A 23969-nucleotide genomic window follows, 5' to 3' on the forward strand; every position below is an offset into this window, starting at 1 on the left:
AAACCCAGTGCGCCAGGCTGGAGTGCAGTGGCGTGATCTCGACTCACTGCAAGCTCCGCCTCCCGGGTTCATGCCATTCTCCTGCCTCAGCCTCCCCGTGGGACCTGGCCCGCCGCTGGCCCGGCTAATTTTTGCATTTTTGAAGGTAGAGGCGGGGGTTTCACACGTCGTGTTAGCCAGGATGGTCTTGATCTCCTGACCTCGTGATCCGCCCGCCTCGGCCTCCCAAAGTGCTGGGTTAGATTCTACTTCTACTTCTGCTGTAAAATTTCACTCTCAGCATCTTTCCAACTATTTAATGGAATTGTCTTTTGGTTGAGGATAGCATAGGTGCCTTATATAAATAAAGAGAAAAATCATTCATATAAGTTAAAAATTGATTCAGGTTCTTGAAATAAAAATTAAATGTTTCACTGCTTAGGGGAAAACATCTTCTGGCCTTTTACACAAAGGTTTCCATTTTGCAGTTGTTTTTAAGAGACTGCCATCGTAAGATACAGTGAAATAGTGCTTGTTTTGACCTTTGAACATGGATACATGACTTAGCTTTTGGCATTCTGCCTAACAACACCTCAGAGGGCAGAGATTCATTCTAATGTGACATATATTTGACTATGTCTTGCAAAAAAAATAATAAATTTGCTTTGTAAATATATCAGTAACAGAATCTTAATAGGCTTCAACTTGTATTTGTCTGGTTCGGGAAAATTATATAAACCCCATTTTTAGTTTTTTTCTATTGCTTTTATTGCTCAAACCAAGTCTTTTTAAAAAACTGCCCAAGAGCAAAGCAATGGCTGTGAATCCTGTTTTATTTTCATTAAAAAATTTTTTTTTCCATTCATACATTTCTTTAACTCTGATTGCAAGCACTTAGCCCTGATCTGTCTCAGCATATGTTGTCAGAAAGATACAAGACCACAGGCTAAAAAACGTATCTTTCCACTATGTATTTTGCTATGTGTGATGCACAGGAGAGCTGACCTCCCTGGTTGAAATGTATCTATAATCCTTTACCTGAAAGTACTGATTTGTAAAACATGGAGGCAAAAATCTTTATCAAGATTATGTTGAAGAATTAAGAAGCATATCTATATATATTTTTTGTGTGTGTGTGTGTGTGTGTGTGTGTGTGTGTGTGTGTGTGTGTGTGTGTATTCAGGCTTTTTCACAGACATGAGCATTTTTAAACTTTATTTGGTATAAAACATAATGTGTGTTAATTGTACTTATCCCTACTTCAGACACCTGACTATAACGTCTTGTGTTTTAACACTGCTATTTATGCCATCCTCATAAGTAGTAGGAAAACACTTAACCATATACCTCACACCTCATTTACCAGTTCAGTATCTAACTCCCTGAACTCCTTTCTAAGACAGTAGTAAACCAATCAGAAAAGCTAAGTGGAAACAGATTGTTAATGTCTAAGAATGGTGGAACTTGCTATACTCTGCTCTTACGGGGGTTTTAATTGTTTTTAATGTGTTATCCAAAGGAAGCAGAAAATATTGTGATATTTTTCTCTTAGAATCCTTTGCCTTGGTCATCTGAAATTAAAACTGATGGGAATAGTTATCTGTTCTGAGTACCCATAAAAAGGCCCTGATAACATCAGCTAAAATAGCATTCTCAAAAAGGATTTGGAATTTGTATTCTTCTCAATGTCTCAGTTTCTTCATTTACTTGCTCTGTTACTGTTGGAAGATGATATCACCTCTCAGTTTGCCCCCCAAAACAAGGCCACCTAGTAGAAGGTTCCTCACCTACCATTTTCTTTGTTCAGAATATCTCTGAATATATAACAACCCTTCCAATCTTCTTCCCCCCAAACCGCAGAAAAAAAGAGTCCCTATCTTTAATGCTAATAGCTTACTCCTTAGATCAGAGTCATATTCTTTCTTAGCACCTGGGCTAGGGGTAATTTCTATTTACTTCTTTCCTAGCATCTTAGTTCTCTTCTATATTGACACCTTTCCTTTAGCCTTCAGATATGCAAAGGTCTAACTGACTTGAAAAGAAAACAAATACTCTGATTTTGAAGACTTCTCAGTTATAATCTATTTTTCTTTCAATTATTCATTCTTGAACTGAGGAAACAACCACAAGATGTGTTCAGAAACCCACTGGATCCACAGTGAGGCAGATTTCAGCCAGAACTTCACTGACTACCTGACATCCATAAGTCCCTACTCTGGCTGGTGAGCCCAAGTGACATTTTCAGTCTGTTTGGAATAGTGTCAGTTCAGAGACAGTGTCCAGTTATTTCCCTCAAAGTCCGATTATTTCCTTTTCCCCAATGCACAGTCATCCTGGTAAAAGATGGTAGGTCTCTTTGGGGAAGGCTGTGAGAAAGACTACAAATTTTTGGCAGTGTAGCAAGATCCTTTCTCTAGTGGATCTGGCCTCTCCTTCATTCAAGAGGTTCTGGGTCTGTAAATTGGCTCAAGTATGGACATTGATTGAGAGACCATGACTCTTCTTATGATTCAAGTTAGACTTGTTTCCTGACCTAGAACCTGACCTTTTGTGCTTCTACAGATCATGTAAGAATTTAGTAGACTGCACATCTATTTCACTTCTAGTGACACCTTGATCAACTAACAAATACCATAGGTCTCTGAATCAGACTATTCTGATTACTGTTTTTACTACTGTTTATATGGTAACCACACCCATCTTTAGTGACTATGTGCTGTCTTTTGGCTCCTGTCCTGCCTCGGATCTAATTATCCAATTCCATTTTAGGATTCCAGTTTGATGACAGCAGTTTCCTTGTAATTCCTGACCCACAGAGGAAAAAAACCATAGAGCTCTTCAAGGATGCTAGGGTTCCCATCACAAATTTGTTTCCCATAGTCCTGGTGAAAGATGTGTCTTCTGGACCCTCCTGGTATGGGCAAGCAGGCCTTAAATTATAAATCTACTCTAACATTTCAGTCTTCCTAAGCCTTTATATACTTTCCTCTACAGTGTAACAAAGCAGTTCTGGAATTTCAACTTCATTTAGCATAGCCCATTTTTTGGTTCATGTTTTAGCCAACTAACCAAACTGTTGGAGTCCTTTCTAACCCCTTGAGTGATGACATTAAATATAGGATCTCTGCTTAGTGGGTCCATATCAATAAAGTCAGCCTGAGCCAATGTTATATTCCTTCCATTATTACCTCAACACCCTTAATATCCATTCCCACATATGTTTCCTGTATTTCTGTCTGTATAGATTGGAAACATCTTGCAGTTATTTGGAATGTAGCTCAACTCCTTGTGGGTCACATTTTGTACCTCACCTTTCAAGGCCCACTGGAGCTTAAGTCTAGTCAAAGGTCTAAAAGCAAAGACATGCAGTGGGGGGTAAGCTAATGAGAATCAGCAGTGCTTTGCAAGGCAAGAACTATATCCTCTTGCCCCATTTATTCATGATAGATCACCTCATTAGTTTTTCTTGATTAGATTTTGACTTTTGCATTTTCCTTATATGTTCCCCTCACAAGGTTACCAATGATCATGTAGTCCAAGTTCAACAACTTTGGAAAATAATTTTGCATCATTTTAAAAAATGTCTATGTGTTGTTTGACATTATTGATTCTTTTTTCATTTCTCTTCTCCTTACTCTAATTCTTCATGTGCCCTATTTATAAGAATTCTCCAACATTGAGACATTGAAAATTTTTTTCCTCCCCCTCTCTATTCTGTCCATACTCTTAAATTAACAGTAATTTATTTCTTTTCTGGATTCCCATGACTCTTGTATTCACTGCTACATATTATGGCACTCTGTCAAAGATTTCTTCCTTAATGGAAGAAAGGCAGGTCCCCAATGTCTGATGCTCTAATGTATTGATGGATAGAAGAAAAAAAAGTTTTTACATTTTAAATTTATTTTTTTTATTTTCTTTTCAGCATACTCTGGCTTTCAAAGAAGAAACAAAAACCTTTTTTCTACTAGTCATATACCAGAATAGACAGGAATAGATCTTGGAAGCTTCACTCACCTTTAGTCTATCTTTTTATTTCTCCTTTTGTGCTCAGTGTTCACTTTTAAGGTAATTTTTATAGAGGTGTGCACAACCAGATAAAAGTTGGAAATATAATAGTTTACATTTTATTTCTTTCAGAATTTTGTATTTTGTCTATTCCTGCATTGTCAAAATGGATTGGTTATACTCAGCCCCCCTTCCATTATTTTTTGAGTACCAAATTAGTGACTGTAGTATTTTGAGCATATGTTTAGTACTCAGAAGACATAGCCTCTATCCACTCATTCTAAATTGGCAAAAATATAGAGAGACACTAGAAGGTTTAGTGCACATGATCATAATTTACTATTTAGTTAGAATAAAATGCATTATACTGAAGCAAAGTAATTAGAATTGCCTTTTACCTAATAATTGCTACTAATTGCTTTCAAGAGATTAGATCCCCCAACCCCATTTTTAATGACAGTGGAATTATTTTACCTGCCATAGCATTAATGGTGTTAATACTATTGATTTTCATATTTTCCTTGCATAATTCAAAATGTCATCTTGTTAACAAGAATTCTTTATCAAGCATAAAAATGCATGTTACTAAATAGATAGGATAACTATTTTTTTTTTTGTTTTTCATCTCACTAACAAATGGTGCCAACTGGAATGTTTGACTGCCTCCAATGTTAAAAAAAAAAACAGATGATATTTCTTCAAATATGTGGTCAAATTTATTTTAGTCTTCTTTTTGAGCCAACACTTAATAATCAAATAGACTACTCATGAACAACTAGATTTAAGTGACTGAATTAAACTTTGAAATATCAGATTTTATCAAGGTTTGTTTTTTGAAATTAAGATAATATGTGTGTTATCATTTAATCTTCCTTATCCTCATTTAACAGAGAAATGATGAAGAAGCAGTTGTGGATAGAGGCGGAACTCGTTCTATTCTCAAAACACACTTTGAGAAAGAAGATTTAGAAGGTAAGACCTTTTTTCTTGGGATAGCTATTGGTATGCTTTCCAAAAGTATTTCAAAGATAAATGTAGTTTGTCACATTGTGAAGAATTGCAGAAGTTGATATGAGAGTAATGGTAGCTTATTGGGGAGGGGTACATCTGATTGTTTTGGTACAGTCTGGAATGTCAGTAGGCAGACCTGAAAACAATGAGAAGCATCAGTTCATCAAACAGACGTTTATTGAACCCCTACTATATTCTAAGCACTGTACTCTGTGTCAATCTTTCAATAATCCCTGCTTCGTGTAATTACAATCAATTGAGACATGATGACAGATCAGCATATCAAGTGCTGTATGAGAGGTGAATGTGGGACAGGAGGGGCATCTAACTCAGCCTGTGTTGTCAGAGTAGACTGTCACTGGAAGAGAGGTAAGAACAATTGGAATTCTCATTTTACTCATATATATGTGTGTGTGTGTGTGTATGTGTGTATATATATGTATACACCCACACACACACGTATAGTAAAGATATAGGCACCATTTTTGTGTGTTCTCTTTAATAGGAAGAAGGATGACTAATTCAACAAGGAGGTAGTATGGCCCAGTGGTTAACTGTAAAAGTTCTGAAACCAGACTGCAGTGGATTCAAATACCAGTGCTGCCCCTTATTTATCATAGGAACTTCAGCCGGTTAGTCACCTTTTCTGCACCTCAGTGTCCTTAACTGTTAAAGCGAGGATAATAATGGAATACATTTCCTAGTTTTTCTATGAGAATTAATGGAAAATTACTTAGAATAGTACCTGGCAAAAGAGTTGTATAAATATTGTCAATTATTGTTATACCAACATTTAATGTACATACAGGATTAGCTAATTGTCACTAATGAGAAATTGTTACTAGTGAGATACAAGGTATAGTATTTGTCATCTTTTGATTGAAAAGTAAAAGCAAGGTGATCTTAAGTACAAGTCATCAGAGACAGCTCCCAATAAACCACTGAGTTGAGAGGTAAGAGTTTTTTCATTATAAGCCTTGTAATGTAACCATTTATAGTACAATTAAATTAATTCTTCTTGGATCTTATCTTTAGTCACAACACTGACATAACAGGAGAATTACTATAACCTTTAGAAACAACTCTCAACAACTATATCGACTCTTTGCCTGACATTTTTCTTGTTGCACAAAAATACTCAGATCTAAGAAGGTTATGCTTACTGGGTAGGCCTATTGATTTGCTATGTTATCCACATTCATTACATAAATTTAAGGGAGCAAAACCTTGAAAAATCTAGACTGGTAATGGATAATATTTTAAAAATTATCTTTGGGTTTGAAATGCCATTACATTTTTTTAAACAACATATTTGCCTTTCCCATTGTCATATGACAAGCTATCCCTATCTTTTTTATTTATTTATTTTTTTAATACTTTAAGTTCTAGGGTGCATGTGGATAACGTGCAGGTTTGTTACATATGTATACTTGTGCCATGTTGGCGCGGTTGCACCCATCAACTCATTATTTACATCAGGTATAATCTCCCAGTGCAATCCCCTCCCCTCCCTCCTGTGATAGGCCCCGGTGTATGATGTCTCCTTCCCGAGTCCAAGTGATCTCATTGTTCAGCCCCACCTATGAGAACATGCGGTGTTTGGTTTTCTGTTCTGGCGATAGTTTGCTAAGAATGATGGTTTCCAGCTGCATCCATGTCCTACAAAGGACACAAACTCATCCTTTTTATGGCTGCATAGTATTCCATGGTGTATATGTGCCACATTTTCTTAATCCAGTCTGTCACTGATGGACATTTGGGTTGATTCCAAGTCTTTATATATTAGAATAGTGCTGCAATAAAATATTAATGCAGTATGTGTCTTTATAGCAGCATAACTCTTGGGTATATACCCAGTACGGGATGGCTATAGGTCATATGGTACTTCTAGTTCTAGATTCTTGAGGAATCCATACTGTTTCTCAACAATATTGAACTAGTTTAAAATCCCACCAACAGTGTAAAGTGTTCCTATTTCTCCACATCCCTCCTGCAGCACCTGCTGTTTCCCTAACTTTTTAATGATTGCCATTCTAACTGGTGAGATGGTATCTCATTGTGGTTTTGATTTTGCATTTCCTCTGATGGCTAGTGATGATGAGCATTTTTTCATGTGTCTGTATGAATGTCTTCTTGAGAAATGTCTGTCTATCCCTTTGCCCCACTTTTCGATGGGGTTGTTTGTTTTTCTTTGTAAATTTGTTTTGAGTTCTTGTAGGTTCTGGATATTGTACCCTTTGTTGTCAGCTGAGTCGATTGCAAAAAGTTTTCTCCCATTCTGTAGGTTGCCTGTTCACTCTGATGGTAGTTTCTTTTGCTGTTAGAAGCTCTTTTAGTTTTAATGAGATCCCATTTGTCAATTTTGGCTTTTTGTTGTTGTTGCTTTTTGGTGTTTTAGACATGAAGTCCTTGCCCATGCCTATGTTCTGAATGGTATTACCTAGGTTTTCTAGGGTTTTATGGTATTAGGCTCCACATTTAAGTCTCTAATCCATCTTGAATTAATTTTCGTGATAAGAAGCAAGGAAAGGATCCAGTTTCAGCTTACTCATGGCTAGCCAATTTTCCCAGCACCATTTATTAAATAGGGAATCCTTTTCCGTTTCTTTGTTTTTCTGAGGTTTGTCAAAGATCAGTTGGCTGTAGGATGTGTGGTATTATTTCTGAGGACTCCTGTTCTGTTCCAAATGGGTCTATATTCTGTTTTGGTACCAGTACCATGCTGTTTCTTGGTTACTGTAGCTTGTAGTATAGTTTTGTGTCAGGTATGATGCTCCAGCTTTGTTCTTTTTGATCAGGATTGCTTTGGCAATGGGGGCTCTTTTTGCTTCCATATGAACTTTAAAGCAGTTTTTTCCAATTCTTAAAGAAAACTCATTGGTAGCTTAATGGGAATGGCATTGAATCTATAAATTACCTTTGGCAGTATGGCCATTTTCATGATATTGATTCTTCCTATCCATGAGCATGGTAATGCTCTTCCATTTGTTTGTGTCCTTTTATTTCAATTACAGGCTGTGCCTGAGGTCCTTTACATCCCTTGTAAGTTGGATTCCCTAGGTATTTCACCCTCTTCTTTAGCTACCAGAATGGAAGTTCATTCATGACTAGCTCTCTGTCTGGGTTGTTACTGGTGTGTAAGAATGCTTGTGATTTTGCACATTTAATTTTATCCTGACCTGCTGAAGTTTTTTCTATCAGCTTACAGGATTTTAATGAGACAATGGGGTTTTCTAAATATACAATCATGTCATCTGCAAACAGGGACACTTTGACTCTCTCTTTTTCCTAACTGCCCCTTTGATTTCTTTCTCTTGCCTGGATTGCCCTAGCCAGAACTTCCAACACCATGCTAACAGGAGTGGTGAGAGGGCATCCCTGTCTTGTGCCAGCGTTTTCAAAGGAATTTTTCCCAGTTTTTGCCCATTCAGCATGATATTGGCTGTGGGTTTATTACAAATAGCCTATTATTTTGAGATATGTTCCATCAGTATGTGGGAATGGTTGCTTTTGCAGCAATAAGGGCTGTTGGAATTGGTCAAAGGCCTTTTTCTGCATCTGGCTGAGATAATCATGGTTTCGCCCTGCCCTGTTTATGCTGATTATGCTTTATTGATTTGGTGCTTGAACCAGCCTTGCATCCCAGGGATGTGAAGCCCACTTGACTATGATAAGCTTTTGATGTGCTGCTGATCCGGTTTGCCAGTACGGCTGAGGATTTCGCAATGATGTTCATTGCATACAACAAAAATTTCTTTTTGTTGTGTCTCTGCCAGGCTTTCAAAATTGTGGGACACATACTATAAAATGAGTTAGAGGATTCCTCTTTTTTTCTATTGATTGAATAGTTTGTGAAGGAATGGTACCAGCTCCTCCTTGGTACCTCTGGTGGTCTGTTTAAATCCATCTCATCCCCGACTTTTTTGGCTGGGCAGCTATTAATTATTGCCCCCAATTTCAGAGCCTGCTATTGGTCTATTCAGGAATTCAGCTTCTTCCTGGTTTAGTCTTGGGAGAGTGTAAGTGTCCAGGAAATTGTCCATTTCTTCTAGATTTTCTAGTTTATTTGTGTAGAGGTGTTCATAGTATTCTCTGATGGTAGTTTATATTTCTGTGGGGCCAGTGGTGATATCCCCTTTATCATTTCTTATTTTGTCTATTTGATTCTTCTCTCTTTTCTTCTTTATTAGTCTTTCTAGCAGTCTATCAATTTTGTTGATCTTTTCAAAAAACCAACTCCTGGATTCATTGATTTTTTGGAGGGTTTTTTGTGTCTCTGTCTCCTTCAGTTCTTCTCTGATCTTAGTTATTTCTTGCCTTCTGCTAGCTTTTGAATGTGTTTGTTCTTGCTTCTCTAGTTCTTTTAATTGTGATGTTAGAGTGTCAATTTTAGATCTTTCCAGCTTTCTCTTGTGGGCATTTAGTGCTATAAATTTCCCTCTACACATTGCTTTAAATGTGTTCCAGAGATTCTGGTATGTTGTATCTTTGTTCTCATTGGTTTCAAAGAACATCTTTATTTCTGCCTTCATTTCGTTATGTACCCAGTAGTCATTCAGGAGCAGGTTATTCAGTTTCCATGTAGTTGAACGGTTTTGATTGAGTTTCGTAGTCCTGAGTTCTAGTTTGATTGCACTGTAGTCTGAGAGACAGTTTGTTATAATTTCTGTTCTTGTACATTTGCTGAGGAGTGCTTTACTTCCAATTATGTGGTCAATTTTGGAATAAGTGCGATGTGGTGCTGAGAAGAATGTATATTCTCTTGATTTGGGGTGGAGAGTTCTATAGATGTCTATTAGGTCTGCTTGCTGCAGAGATGAGTTCAATTCCTGGATATCCTTGTTAACTTTCTGTCTCGTTGATCTGTCTAATGTTGATGGTGGAGTGTTGAAGTCTCCCATTATTATTGTATGGGAGTCTAAGTCTCTTTGTAAGTCTCTAAGGACTTGCTTTATGAATCTGGGTGCTCCTGTATTGGGTGCATATATATTTAGGATAGTTAGCTCTTCCTGTTGAGTTGATCCCTTTACCATTATGTAATGGCCTTCTTTGTCTCTTTTGATCTTTGATGGTTTAAAGTCTGCTTTTTCAGAGACTAGGATTGCAACTCCTGCTTTTTTTTGTTCTCCATTTGCTTGGTAGATCTTCCTCCATCCCTTTATTTTGAGTCTATGTATGTCTCTGCATGTGAGATGGGTCTCCTGAATACAGCAAACTGATAGGTCTTGACTCTATCCAGTTTGCCAGTCTGTGTCTTTTAATTGGACCATTTAGTCCATTTACATTTAAGGTTAAGATTGTTATGTGTGAACTTGATCCTGCCATTATGATATTAACTTGTTATTTTGCTCGTTAGTTGATGCAGTTTCTTCCTAGCCTCGATGGTCTTTACATTTTGGCATGTTTTTGCAATGGCTGGTATCGGTTGTTCCTTTCCATGTTTAGTGCTTCCTTCAGTGTCTCTTGTAAGGCAGGCCTGGTGGTGACAGAATCTCTAAGCATTTGCTTATCTGTAAAGGATTTTATTTCTCCTTCACTTATAAAACTTAGTTTGGCTGGATATGAAATTCTGGGTTGAAAATTCTTTTCTTCAAGAATGTTGAATATTGGCCTGCACTCTTTTCTGGCTTGTAGAGTTTCTGCTGAGAGATCTGCTGTTAGTCTGATGGGCTTCCCTTTGTGGGTAACCCGACCTTTCTCTCTGGCTGCCCTTAGGATTTTTTCCTTCATTTCAACTTTGGTGAATCTGGCAATTATGTGTCTTGGAGTTGCTCTTCTCGAGGGAGTATCTTTTGTGGCGTTCTCTGTTATTTCCTGAATTTGAATGTTGGCCTGTCCTACTAGGTTGGGGAAGTTCTCTCCTGAATGATATCTGAAGAGTGTTTTCCAACTTGGTTCCATTTTCCCCCCTCTTTCTAAGGCACCCCAATCAGATGTAGATTTGGTCTTTTACATAATCCCATACTTCTTGCAGGCTTTGTTCATTTCTTTTTCTTCTTTTTCTTTTGGTTTCTCTTCTGCTTCATTTTGTTCATTTGATCCTCAATGGCTGATACTCTTTCTTCCAGTTGATCGAGTGGGTTGCTGAAGCTTGTGCATTTGTCCGCATTATTTCTCGTGTCATGAACTTTCATCTCTGTCAATTCGTTTATGGCCTTCTCTGCATTAATTTTTTCTAGTTATCAGTTCTTCCACTCTTTTCAGATTTTTGGTTTCAACTGCTGGAGTGCGTATTAATTCCTCCTTTAGCTCTGAAGTTTGATGGACTGGAGCCTTCTTCTCTCATCTTGTCAAGTCATTCTCCATCCAGCTTTGATCCATTGCTGGCAATGAGCTGCGTTCCTTTGCAGGGGAAATGCACTCTTATTTTGAATTTCCAGCTTTTCTGCCGTGTTTTCCCATCTTTGTGAGACATCTGCCTCCTGGTCTTTGTGGTGGTGATGTACTGATGGGGTTTGGTGGTCAGGTGTCCTTCCTGTTTGTTAGTTTTCCTTCTAACAGTCAGGACCCTCAGCTGTGGAGTCTGTTGGAGATTGTGAGGTCCCTCCAGACCCTGTTTGGCTGGGTATCAGTAGCAGAGGCTGCAGAAGATAGAATATTGCTGGGCAGAGTGTACCCTGTCTAATTCTTGCTTTGGAAGCTTCCTCTCAGGGGTGTACTCCACCGTTTGAGGTGTGGGGTGTTGGTCTGCCCCTAGTGGGGAATGTCTCCCAGTTAGGCTACTCAGGGGTCAAGGACCCACTTGAGCAGGCAGTCTGTCCGTTCTCAGATCTCACCCTCCGTGTTGGGAGATCCACTGCTCTCTTCAAAGCTGTCAGACAGAGTCGTTTGCGTCTGCAGAGGTTTCAGCTGCTTTTTTTTGTTGTTGTTGTTTAGCTATGCCCTGTCCCCAGAGGTGGAGTCTACAGAGACAGGCAGGACTCCTTGAGCTGCTGTCAGCTCCACCCAGCTCTAGCTTCCCAGGGGCTTTGTTTACCTACTTAAGCCTCAGCCATGGCGGGCACCCCTCCCTCAGCCTCCCTGCTGCCTTGATCGCAGACTGCTGTGCTAGCAATGAGGGAGGCTCCGTGGGCGTGGGACCCTTCCGGCCAAGTGTGGGATATAGTCTCCTGGTGTGCCCGTTTGCTAAGATCCTTGGTAGAGCACAGTATTGGGGTGGGAGTTACCTGATTTTCTAGGTGTTGTGTGTCTCAGTTCCCCTGGCTAGGAAAAGGGATCTCCTTCCCCCTTGCGCTTCCCAGGTGAGGTGATGCCTCACCCTGCTTCAGCTCTCGCTGGTCGGGCTGCAGCAGCTGACCAGCACCGATTGTCAGGCACGCCCTAGTGAGATAAACCCAGTACCTCAGTTGAAAATGCAGAAATCACCTGTCTTCTGTGTCACTGGCACTGGGAGTTGAAGACTGGAGCTGTTCCTTTTCGGCCATCTTGCTCTGCCCCCAAAAAAGTCAGCTATCCCTATCTTTACTAAACACATACCAAGAAAACCTAACACCGCAAGATAGTAGCCTAGAAATATGCTCAGTTCCAAGAAAAAATCATCTTGAGTTTAAAGATGGTGAATGGTCCTTTTTGTTGGAAAATACTTAATAAAAAAATAGGGTTTACTAAGATCATTTTAATTGTTATACCTACATATATTACATATGCTTTGCTTGGCATAGTTAAGAAATAGAGATAACAGTGTGCAATGCTTAATAAAAGAGATTTCTGATTGGTTTTGCACAATTGGATTAGCCAGATTTTGTTCTATTTACTGATTTCAATAATACGTAATTGAATCCAAGAAGCGAATAACTGTGATTAAGTCACTGGTGATTAAAATTAACTATAGAATGCAAATTAACATTGAATTTTAGAATTTTGAAGGAAAACAGGAAAAAATCTGATTTATATTGACGTTCTAATATTTGTTTTACACACAGCCCATACTAAATAGTCTAACATTTGAAGATGCTATGGAGGGTTCTCTTGTGATGCACACAAAAATTTAATAGATCTATTAGTTGTTCTGGATCGATTAGCCAGAGTCAGGAAATAGTGCAAGAGTGAAGTGATGGGTATCGTGGTTCAGCAAGAATCGGCTGGCAGCAGAACATCACATGCGTAAGTGGGAGAGCACCAAGAAGAAAGGTAGCATTATTGAGATAATGGTGATGGTAATTCATCTTCTGTTTGGTGTTATGGTAATTCATCTTCTGTTTGGTGTTACTATAACAGAATGCCACAGACTGGATAATTTATAAAGAAAACAAATTTATATCTAACAGTTCCAGAGACTGAGAAGTCCAAGATTGGGAGGTCCATATCTGGTTAGGACCTTTGTGCTGTATCATCCCATGGTGGAAGGTGGAAGGATGAGAGCGGGGAGAGAGATTGAGCTTACAGTCTCAAGCCTTTTGATAATCCACATTAATCCATCCATTCCTGAGAGTGGAGCTCTCATGACCTAAACACTTCCCATTAGGCCCCACCTCACAAATTGTTGCACTGGGGATTACGTTTCCAACACATGCCTCTTGGGGACACATTCAAACTGTAGTGGCCTCCTTTTGTGCAATTTAAAGGAAAAGAACAAAACTCCACTTTTAAAGAGCTTCTTTATTAAGGCAGTTAATACACAATAAATATTTTAAATAAAATGGATTTGGGAATTGCTATCATAAACACATTTTAAAAATATGTAAACTCTTAAAATTTTACATTTGAAAATGAGTGTTTCTCAGGAGTTATGTGTATATATTTATTTAATAAAATTACTGGTGTAATATAACATCCTGAGTACAGATTGTAGAAATGCCAGATGTTTAAAAATATCTGTAAAGTCTCAGGTGCAATATATTTAATGGGAAATGATCCCCTGTTCAATAACAACAGGTTGGTATATTAGTTAATTTCTTCATATGTATATTATGCATTCTGCTAAATGATATATCAAGTGTATAATTTTCTCTCTCTAAGTCTGTTTCTTTATTTTATGTATATCTTGTACAATTTTATGTCTTTTCCTCCTATTAAAGTAGAAAGAAAACAATCTTATTAGATTCTTCTATTAACCTCCTATTTTTGTAAATCATGTAGTCAGTCAGTACATTCTTTCAGTTCTATCTCAGTGGTGTCTCTACTCATCTCCTCTCCCTTCCCTTCCCACTGCCACTGCTCTACTGCCCTCTCTCTCCTATGTACTTTGGACTGAGTCTTTCCCATTATACAACCTCCTTAATACTGCCAGAGTGTTCTTTCTAAGCCTACTGCTATTTCCTGCAATAAAAACAGTGAAAGGTATTGAATACCTGTAATCAGATAACTTCAGGATTCTGAGAAGAGCAAAAATTGTTGAGGTTAAGCGATTTCTGTTTTTGGCCTCCCATGTCAATGTGAGATGAGTACTATCTAAGTATAAGATTACAAAATGGGAAATACATTAATACCCTTAAAATTCTTTCTTCTACTTGCCCTTTAACACATGTCAGATAAAACATAAGATACCCAGATACTTTGATTTAAGGTAAATAATAAACAACTTTTTAGTATAGGTAACATCCCATGCAATATTTTTATTTATTATTTTTTATTTGCTAAATCTGGAAAACTTAGTAGTGGATATTACAGTGAACCACCAATATTCCCCTTTAAGGACTGAGGTATTTATTTCCTCAGTTGCCTGCTTGATGGCTTATACTTACTTCCTCCCCAGCAATTACCTTCAGCTGAAAGGAGCTGCCTCTTGCCTATGGGAGCTGCCTTCCTTGTGGTTTACTGAATGAGTACAATTCAATAAGTACATGACCCTGTAGTCCATGAAGGCTTACAAAAGCCTGGCCCCCTTGCCTCAATATGAGACAACTCTGAAGGGTTGTCCCAGCATCAGAGTTCCATTTGGAATCTATTGAGACCTCTACTGCAATTGCACCATAATCAAGCTCTCCCTGTACCAAACAAATTCCCGTAATCCTTCAGTGTTGTTATTGCTGACAGTTCTCCTCAACAAAGTCCCTGAACACATATCTCAGAATCTGTTTCCTAGGGAAGCCAGTCCTCCAATTGATCATTTCCCTGTTCCCTAAATAGTACCGATAGACGTACTTGATAGTTGGCAGGAGCACTATATTGATTATTTAGCTTGTGGAGTTAAGAACTATTGTAGTGGCTTAGGGGACTCTAAACTACTTGATTTGGCCATGATAGTAAATGAAAATCAGTGTTGCATCTGAGGGAGAATGGCAGAGTTTCTTCTCAAGTTTCTGCTGCTTTTAAAGGCCTAAAGTATGTGTCAGTGTGGCCACAACAGAGACTTGTCACATCCTAGAGGATGACAATGGACTACTTCAAATTCACCCAACTGGTAGCACCAATTGCAGCTGCTGTATCAGATGTGGGATCTTGGCTACAGCAGGTTAACGTGGCCTCAGGAACATGGTATGCAGCTATTGATCTGGAAAATGCATTTTTATCCCAATTACTATAGAAAAGGAATACCAGGGGTAGTTACCATTCCTGTGAGAAGTACAACAGTGCATATTTATAGTCTTGTTCCAGGGCTATGTTAACTCTCCTACCTTCTATCATAATAGAGTCCAAGGGGATTTGGATGAGTGAATGTCATCCAGAACATCACATTGTTTCACCATATTAACCCAATGACCAGGAAGTGGCAAGTATGTTGGAGGTCTTGGTAAGAGAGACACATTTCGGTTTCTGTTTCTCAGTGAGTCTGATTAAAAAACAACATGAAAGAGAATGCCACTCAATACTGAGCCTTCAACTCCAGGGTGAATGCATGGATAGGTGACGTGAGTTTCTATAGGAATTCAGTGAAAATAACCCAGTGCCCCTTCAGTTACTCTTATTCACCTCAGTTCTCTCTTCATTATTCACCTTTGTCCTATCCAGTTTTTCTCAGAATGAATGATGGCACTTTTTAAAATTTAATGAATATTTTATTTTTTTCAGATATGAACATTGTTTTATCTTCTGCAGGCATAAGGGTAAATTTACCCAAATAGCATGATCTATTAACTACTTAAATGATGATAAAGAGAAGAAAATTTAATAGCTAAAAGTGATGTGCTATAATTTCAGCAATTTTGAATGCAGTGATCAACTACCAATCAAGGAGATGCTATTAAAAAAATGGGACTGTTTTTCTTAATTATTTGAAAATATTTTTATGTAGATCATATAGGAATAGCATAAGATTTACTATCTTAAACGTTAGCTGAAATTGGTGCTACGAGTAAGTCGAGTTTGAAGTAGTCCAATCATCCTCTAGGATGTGACAAGTTTCTGTTGTGGCCACACTGATGCATACTTTAGGTCTTTAAAAGCAGCAGAACTTGAGAAGAAACTCTGCCATTCCCCCTCAGATGCATACTGATGTTCATCAGTATTGCAAGTGTACAGTTCAGTAATGTTAAGTGTATTCACATTGTTGTGCAACCAATATCCAGAACTTTTTTCATCTTGCAAAATTGAAACTTGCTATACAAACAATAACTCCCATTTTCTTCTGCCCCCAGTTCCTGTCAACAACCATTCTACCTTCTGTTTCTATAAATTTAGCTACTTTAGATATTTCATGCAAATGGAATCATATACTATTTGTCTTTTCGTGACTGACATTTTATTTAGTATATAAAGTTCTCAAGTTTCAGTCACGTTGTAGCATGAGTCAGAATTTTCTCCCTTTTTAAAGTTGAATAACATCTCATTGCATGTACCACATTTCCCCTGTCCTTTCAACTGTAGAACTTTTGAGTTGCTTCACTATTGTGAATAATGTTGTTGTGAACATGGATGTGCAAATATCTCTCTGAGATCTTGTTTTCAATTCTTTTGAAGATATACCCAGAAGTGGGAATAGTGGATCATGTGATAATTCTATTTTTAATTGTTTGAGGAACTGCCATGCTGTTTTCCATAGTGGCTGCACCATTTTATATTCCCAACAAAAATGCACAAGGGGTCTCCACATCCTTGCCAACACTTATTTTCTGGTGTGTGTGTGTATGTGTGTGTTTTGATAGTTATGATAATGGATGTGAGGTGATATCCCACTGTAGTTTTGATTTGCATTTCCCTAATACTGATGTTTAGCATCTTTTCATGTACTTGTTGCTCACTCGTATATCAGCTTTGAGAAATGTCCATTCTAGTCCTTTGTCGAATTTTTTAATAAGCAAGTGACTTGAATGGACATTTAACCCTATCAAATTTTTAACTTTTAAAAAAAATATTAAAATTAATTTTTTAATTTTAAAAAAATTTAATAGGGTCAAAAAATTTTTAATTAATTATTATTAGGTTAACATGGCTGTTTTATTGTTACTGAGTTGTAGGAAGTCTTCATATATTTCAGACAATAACCTCTTATCCGATATATGATTAGTCAATATTTTCTCCTATTCTATATCTTGCCTTTTAAATCTATTGGTTGTGTCCTTTGATGCACAGACATTTTTTAGTTTGATACAGTTCATTTTGTATATTTTACTTTTATTGCCTATGCTTTCAATGTCATAGCCAGGAAATCTTTGCCAAATTCAATATAATGAAATGTTTTCCTATGTTTTTGTATTAATCCATTTTCACACTGCTGATAAAAACATACCCGAGATTGGGCAATTTACAAAAGAAGGTGGTTTAATGCACTTACAGTTCCATGTGGCTGGGAAGGCCTCACAATCACGGAAGGCAAGGAGGAGCAAGTCACATCTTACATGGATGGCAGCAGGCAAAAAGAGAGAGGGCTTGGGCAAAGAAACTCCCGTTTTTAAAACCATCAGATCTCCTGAGACCCATTCACTATCATGAGAACAGCACAGGAAAGACCCACCCCCATGATTCACTCATCTTCTACTGGGTTCCTTTCACAGCATATGGGATTTGTGGGGCTACAAGATGAGATTTGGGTGGGGACACAGAGCCAAACCATACCAGTTTCCTTCTAAGAGCTTTATAGTTTTGGGTCTTGAAGTTTAAGTTTTTGATTCATTTTGAGTTAATTTTTGCACATGGTATAGGACCCCAACAGTTTTACTCATTATATCTCTTTGTTTCTTAACATTATACTTGTTACAACCTGCATTAGGTTTACACAGGTTGAATTTCTTTTCCAAATCATTGTTATATAGACAACCTGCTTAGAGAGAGAGAATGTTATTTCCCATGTTTGAGCAAGTGCTTATAACATAATTTCTGCTACTTTCTACAGTCTGAGAACATAGAAGTAGTAAAACATTAGGAATATTATTACAGACTTTCTGTTCAAAATCTTTCTATATTGTCCAATGTCAAATTAATGCCTTATCATATCCTTCATTTGCTAGTGTTTTCCTCTGCACAAAAATAGAATGCTCATTCTGCCCATCCATTAGTGTTACCTTCTAAGAGTTATCGTCTTTCCCCGGATAATAAGAATTATCTTTCTCCTCTTAACCTCTCTTTATGAAAGTTTATGCCTTTTCTTATATGATTGTTTTACATATCTATACATCTTTGTTATTTGATTATAAACTCATTGAGGGACAAATTTTCATCTTTTACATTGTTGCATTCTCCCTGGGATCCAGCACTTTTACTTAAAACTGGATAGGTACTAAAAAATGTGTTGCACTGAGTGCCATTCATATATATTTCAATAATACGTCACTGATCGTGTGATAACTTTAATTTATAATGTAATTAGATGCATAATTAATGTTCATCAAATATTCAAACATTTAACACATAAGTACAGAAGTTTCTAATAATGTTGCATTATTAGAAACTAAGATAAATACATCTGATTACATTTTAATCTGATATTCAGGAATTCATAAAAGTATAACTTTAATGAAAAAGTTAAAATAATAATAAATTCTTGGCCTGCAAATTAAATTTAAAGATACTTTAAAAAAACTATATTGCTTTTAGCAGATATTAATATCTTTTAAGTCAAAAGTTTAATAGAGAAAATAATGCCCCATCTTGATATTCTTTTGCTTATTGCATTTGGGCAAAAAGAATTGGCTTACTAGTTTATTTCTTTTTGGGGCCAAATAGTACACTATAGACCTGTCTTAGTTTGTTTTGTGTTGCTAAAACAGAATACCTGAATAATTTATGAAGAAAAGAAGTTTATTTAGGTCATAGTCCTGTAGACTGGGAAGTTCAAAAACTATGGCAACAGCATCTTCTTGGCTTCTGGTGAGGGCTTTTGTGCTTCATCTTAACATGGTGGAAGGCCAAAATGGAAGTGGCCATGTGTGAAAGGGCAAAACTCAAGAAATATCCTTGCTTTATAACAACCTGCTCTTGAGGGAGATAATCCATTTTTATGAGAACTAATGCCATCTTTCGGGAGTGAAAACTCCCTCACTACCATGAGAAGGGCACCAAGCCATTCATAAGGGATCTGCTCTCATGAACTGAACACCTCCCACTAGGCTCCACGTCCCAACACTGCCACATCAAATTTTAACATGAGGTTTTGGTGGGGACAAACCATATCCAAACCATAGCAAGACCCAAAGTTCAAAGATAATATAAATAAAGCACCTAGCACTGAGCTATTATACAACATAATTCTATCAATGGCAGTATTCTCCTACTTTTCTCATTTCACCCAGTGCATTCTTGAGCTCTTAAAGATAACTAAAATTGTTTTCTAACTAGAATTATTGTGATTTCAAGTGTTTTAGACTAAAAGGCCAAATATAGTAAGTGCATATCTCATAATTATAATATTTTGCAACTAAAGTGAAAAACAGTTTTAAAAATAAAGAAAAAAAGTGAAAAATTAGGGCTGGGCCTCTACTTTCTAATATTTTGCCTCTAAAATCTTATGCCAAGGATATTGGCAAACAATAGCCTATTGGCCAAATTCTTTTCTGCCACCTTTATTTGCATGGCCTTTGAGCTAAGAATAATTTTTACATTTAAAAGTGATAGGAAAGGATCAAAATAATATTTATGACATAAAATTACATGAAATTCAGACTTTAATGTTTCTTAATAAAGCTTTATTGGAACATAGCCATGTTCTCTTTTTTTTATTATTATTATTATTATACTGTAAGTTGTAGGGTACATGTGCATAATGTGCAGGTTTCTTACATATGTATACTTGTGCCTTGTTGGTGTGCTGCACCCATCAACTCGTCATTTACATCAGGTATAACTCCCAATGCAATCCCTCCCCTCCCCACTCCCCATGATAGGCCCGGTGTGTGATGTTCCCCTTCCTGAGTCCAAGTGATCTCTGTTCAGTTCCCACCTATGAGTGAGAACATCTTGATTGTTTTGGGTTTTCTGTTCTTGTGATAGTTTGCTAAGAGTAATTGGTTTCCAGCTGCATCCATGTCCCTACAAAGGACTAAACTCATCGCTTTTTTATGGCTGCATAGTATTCCATGGTGTATATGTGCCACATTTTCTTAATCCAATCTGTCACTGATGGACATTTGGGTTGATTCAAGTCTTTGCTATTGTGAATAGTGCTGCAATAAACATACGTGTGCATGTGTCTTTATAGCAGCATAATTTATAATCCTTTGGGTATATACTGACCAATGGGATGGCTGGGTCATATGGTACTTCTAGTTCTAGATCCTTGAGGAATCGCCATACTGTTTTCCATAATGGTTGAACTAGTTTACAATCCCACCAACTTGGTGTAAAAGTGTTCCTATTTCTCCACATCCTCTCTCCAGCACCTGTTGTTTCCTGACTTTTAGTGATCGCCATTCAACTGGTGTGAGATGGTATCTCATTGTGGTTTTGATTTCCATTCTCCTGATGGCCGAGTGATGATGAGCATTTTCATGTGTTTTGTTGGCTGTATGAATGTCTTCTTTTTGAGAAATGTCTGTTCATATCCTTTGCCCACTTTTGATGGGGTTGTTTGTTTTTCTTGTAGAGATTTGTTTGAGTTCTTTGTAGGTTCTGGATATTAGCCCTTTGTCAGATGAGTAGATTTTAAAATTTTGCCACCCATTCTGTAGGTTGCCTGTTCACTCTGATGGTAGTTTCTTTTTGCTTATTGCAGAAGCTCTTTAGTTTAATGAGATCCCATTTGTCAATTTTGGCTTTTGCTGCCGTTGCTTTTGGTGTTTTAGACATGAAGTCTTTGCCCATGCCTATGTCCTGAATGGTACTACCTAGGTTTTCCTCTAGGTTTTTATGGTATTAGGTCTAACATTTAAGTCTCCTAATCCATCTTGAATTAGACCCTTTCTATAAGGGAGTAAGGAAAGGATCAGTTTCAGCTTTCTACTTATGGCTAGCCAATTTTCCCAGCACCATTTATTAAATAGGGAATCCGCATTTCTTGTTTCTCTCAGGTTTGTCCAAAGATAAGATGGCTGTAGATGTGTGGTATTATTTCAGGGACTCTGTTCTGTTCCATTGGTCTATATCTCTGTTTGGTACCAATTACCATGCTGTTTTAGTTACTGTAGCCTTGTAGTATAGTTTGAAGCCAGGTGGCGTGATGCCTCCAGCTTTGTTCTTTTGACTTAGGATTGTCTTGGAGATCACGGGGCTCTTTTGGTTCCATATGAACTTTAAAGCAGTTTTTTCAATTCTATGAAGAAGCTCATTGTGGTAGCTTGATGGGGATGGCATTGAATCCTATAAATTACCTTAGCAGTATGGCCATTTTCACGATATTGATTCTTCTATCCATAGGCATGGTATGTTCTTCCGTTTGTTTGTCCTCTTTTATTTCACTGAGTAGTGGTTTGTGGTTCTCCTTGAAGGGTCCTTTACATCCCTTGTAAGTTGGATTCCTAGGTATTTCATTCTCTTTGAAGCAATTGTGAATGGAAGTTCATTCCTGATTTGCATAGCCATGTTCTTAATTACATTTTGTCTATAGCTGCTTTTGCACTACAATGGTAGAGTTGTGTCATTGTGACAAAGAATTTATGTGGCTCCATTTTGGTTCACACTGCTACTCAGTACTACAAATCATAGTGAGTTTGAGTGCCATTCATATTACTGCATACAACATTTTATTTATTTTTATTACCAATGCATAACCATCATGTCAGAACAAGAAAATAAGAGAAAAATGAACTTTGATTGTCTTGCTTTTATGGCACAGTGGAGTGTGGATTATTTTATTTAAATAGATGACAAAATACATATTTATTATGTAATGACACTATAGCTATGCTAAAAGAAAAGAATATATCTCCACATAACCAGACTAATCACTTATCACAATATTCCTGACTCACAAGAAGACAACAGTCATAAATATTAGAAGGCTTAAAATGGAATTTCTCAGTATAGGAGAGTTTTCTCACAAAACAAAAAGGACAGTGAGACTTCAACCAATGTACATTTCCGAATGGATCATTTGTTAGCCAAGTATGCCCTTACAAGACTGTGACACTCTAAGCAGGGCTATCAAAATGTCCACCCACACAATACCTGCCTTAATGAAAAGCTCAGTACCAGTTTCAGGCAATTTAAAAACCTTAGCCTTTATTATATTGATATTAAGTAGAGTTATTTTTCTATTATGATCCCTTTTGAAATAAGCTTTTACAGATTTCTAATGCTTTCCTCAGAGCAGCTCATATAAATTAATGATTTTTTAAAAAAATTCTTTCATTTCAATTTAATCTATTAATACTTTAGATCTCATTCTCAGGGAAAAATTACTTTATTGCATGTAAAGTAATTGCAAATAGAACATAGTTTACAATTTTCTTCCAAATTAAGCTTAAGCCTGGATAAAAATATTTTAAGTGCCCAACAATATTTAGATATTATTTGCCATGTTTCTGTTTTCATAGGAAGAGATTACATGTTTAATAAAAAATGCATCTCTAAAAGGATAATCTGACTTTGTAAAATTATAAATTCTAATTTTCAGTCAAAACAACCCTGAACGTGAACTTATCAGAATCTTGTCTGAGTGACTACAACCCCCTCCCCCAACCTTAAAAAACACACCACCAGCCCCACTCTCCACCAGTATGGCCAAACCAAAGGAAACGAGAAGCAGGAACATAGCTACACAGGTCAGAGCCAAATATTAAGAGTAAAAATAGTATCTTGAGCTTTCAGAACCACAAATTTTCAAAGTGAGTCACAAGACAGAGTAGCAGCTCCATTTTCAAACAGAAGTAACTACATGTTTCTAATCAACTGCCATATTATGGAGCATAAACTGCAGGAAATGATGGATTAATGTCATTTTATGTATCGGATAAGCAGGAGGAAGTATCAGTGGTGTGCTTTATTTGATGAGTCAATCTTGATAAACATATTCAGTAAACATCTTCCACTTATGTCCTTTAATGCAGTACAATGCTTTTTAAAAAAATATTCAACTTGTGTGTACATCAACCAGAAAATGTTCTATATAAAAACTGTATTTTGCTTGGGTTTTGAGATGAATGTTTCATAAGATATCTGTATATGTATTAAAATTATTTAAATACAAGGAAAAAGAACTTGTTTGCTGTTGGTGATGAAGTCATGTTTAATTATAGTAGCCAAAAAAAATGTGCCAAGGGTAAACAAACTTGTTCAATGCCATTAGTCTTCAGGTGAGAACAGTTGCTTGAAGAGTTGGGGACACTGGGAGCAACATAGATGGTCAATGAAAAAATGACAGAAGATTAATGTCACCCATATGTGGAGTAGGAAACCTTCCTCCTCACCACAAACACACCAATTCAGGAACAATTCACAGGAAAATTCCCTTTTTGGGAAATTCAGCAACTAATTGAAGAGCTCCTGCACCCTGGGTGAATGCAAAATCAGATCCATTGAAGCTGGTAAGGATATTCAGGACAGCTGTTTGCCAAAATTTGTACCCCCAACGCAACACCATGCAATTGGGAAAAGAGTCCCAGTTCTCAGCTTCTCCCAGAGGAAGTTTGGGCATCCAGTACCCCACCTTTGGTGAGGGCTACCCAAAGGACTGGCTTCTATCTTCTCTGTCTTAAAGTGCTAATGGTGTGGAATTATCTAGC

At 37.2% G+C, this 23969-nt stretch overlaps 1 protein-coding gene across 11 annotated transcripts in view; it reads left to right on the forward strand.

The window, feature by feature from the left end:
* Nucleotides 1-23969, forward strand: part of SLC4A10 (solute carrier family 4 member 10) — a 378984-nt gene that overhangs the window by 151645 nt on the left and 203370 nt on the right. For all 11 annotated transcript variants that reach the window (XM_017946583.2, XM_031651310.1, XM_031651311.1 and 8 more), the window contains one exon: nucleotides 4878-4959. In XM_017946583.2, coding sequence (XP_017802072.1) covers nucleotides 4878-4959 — 82 coding nt within the window. The remainder of the gene's footprint in view (nucleotides 1-4877; nucleotides 4960-23969) is intronic.

The sequence above is a fragment of the Papio anubis genome, chromosome 10 (assembly GCF_008728515.1).
Source record: "Papio anubis isolate 15944 chromosome 10, Panubis1.0, whole genome shotgun sequence".
Taxonomy (NCBI): Eukaryota; Metazoa; Chordata; class Mammalia; order Primates; family Cercopithecidae; genus Papio; species Papio anubis.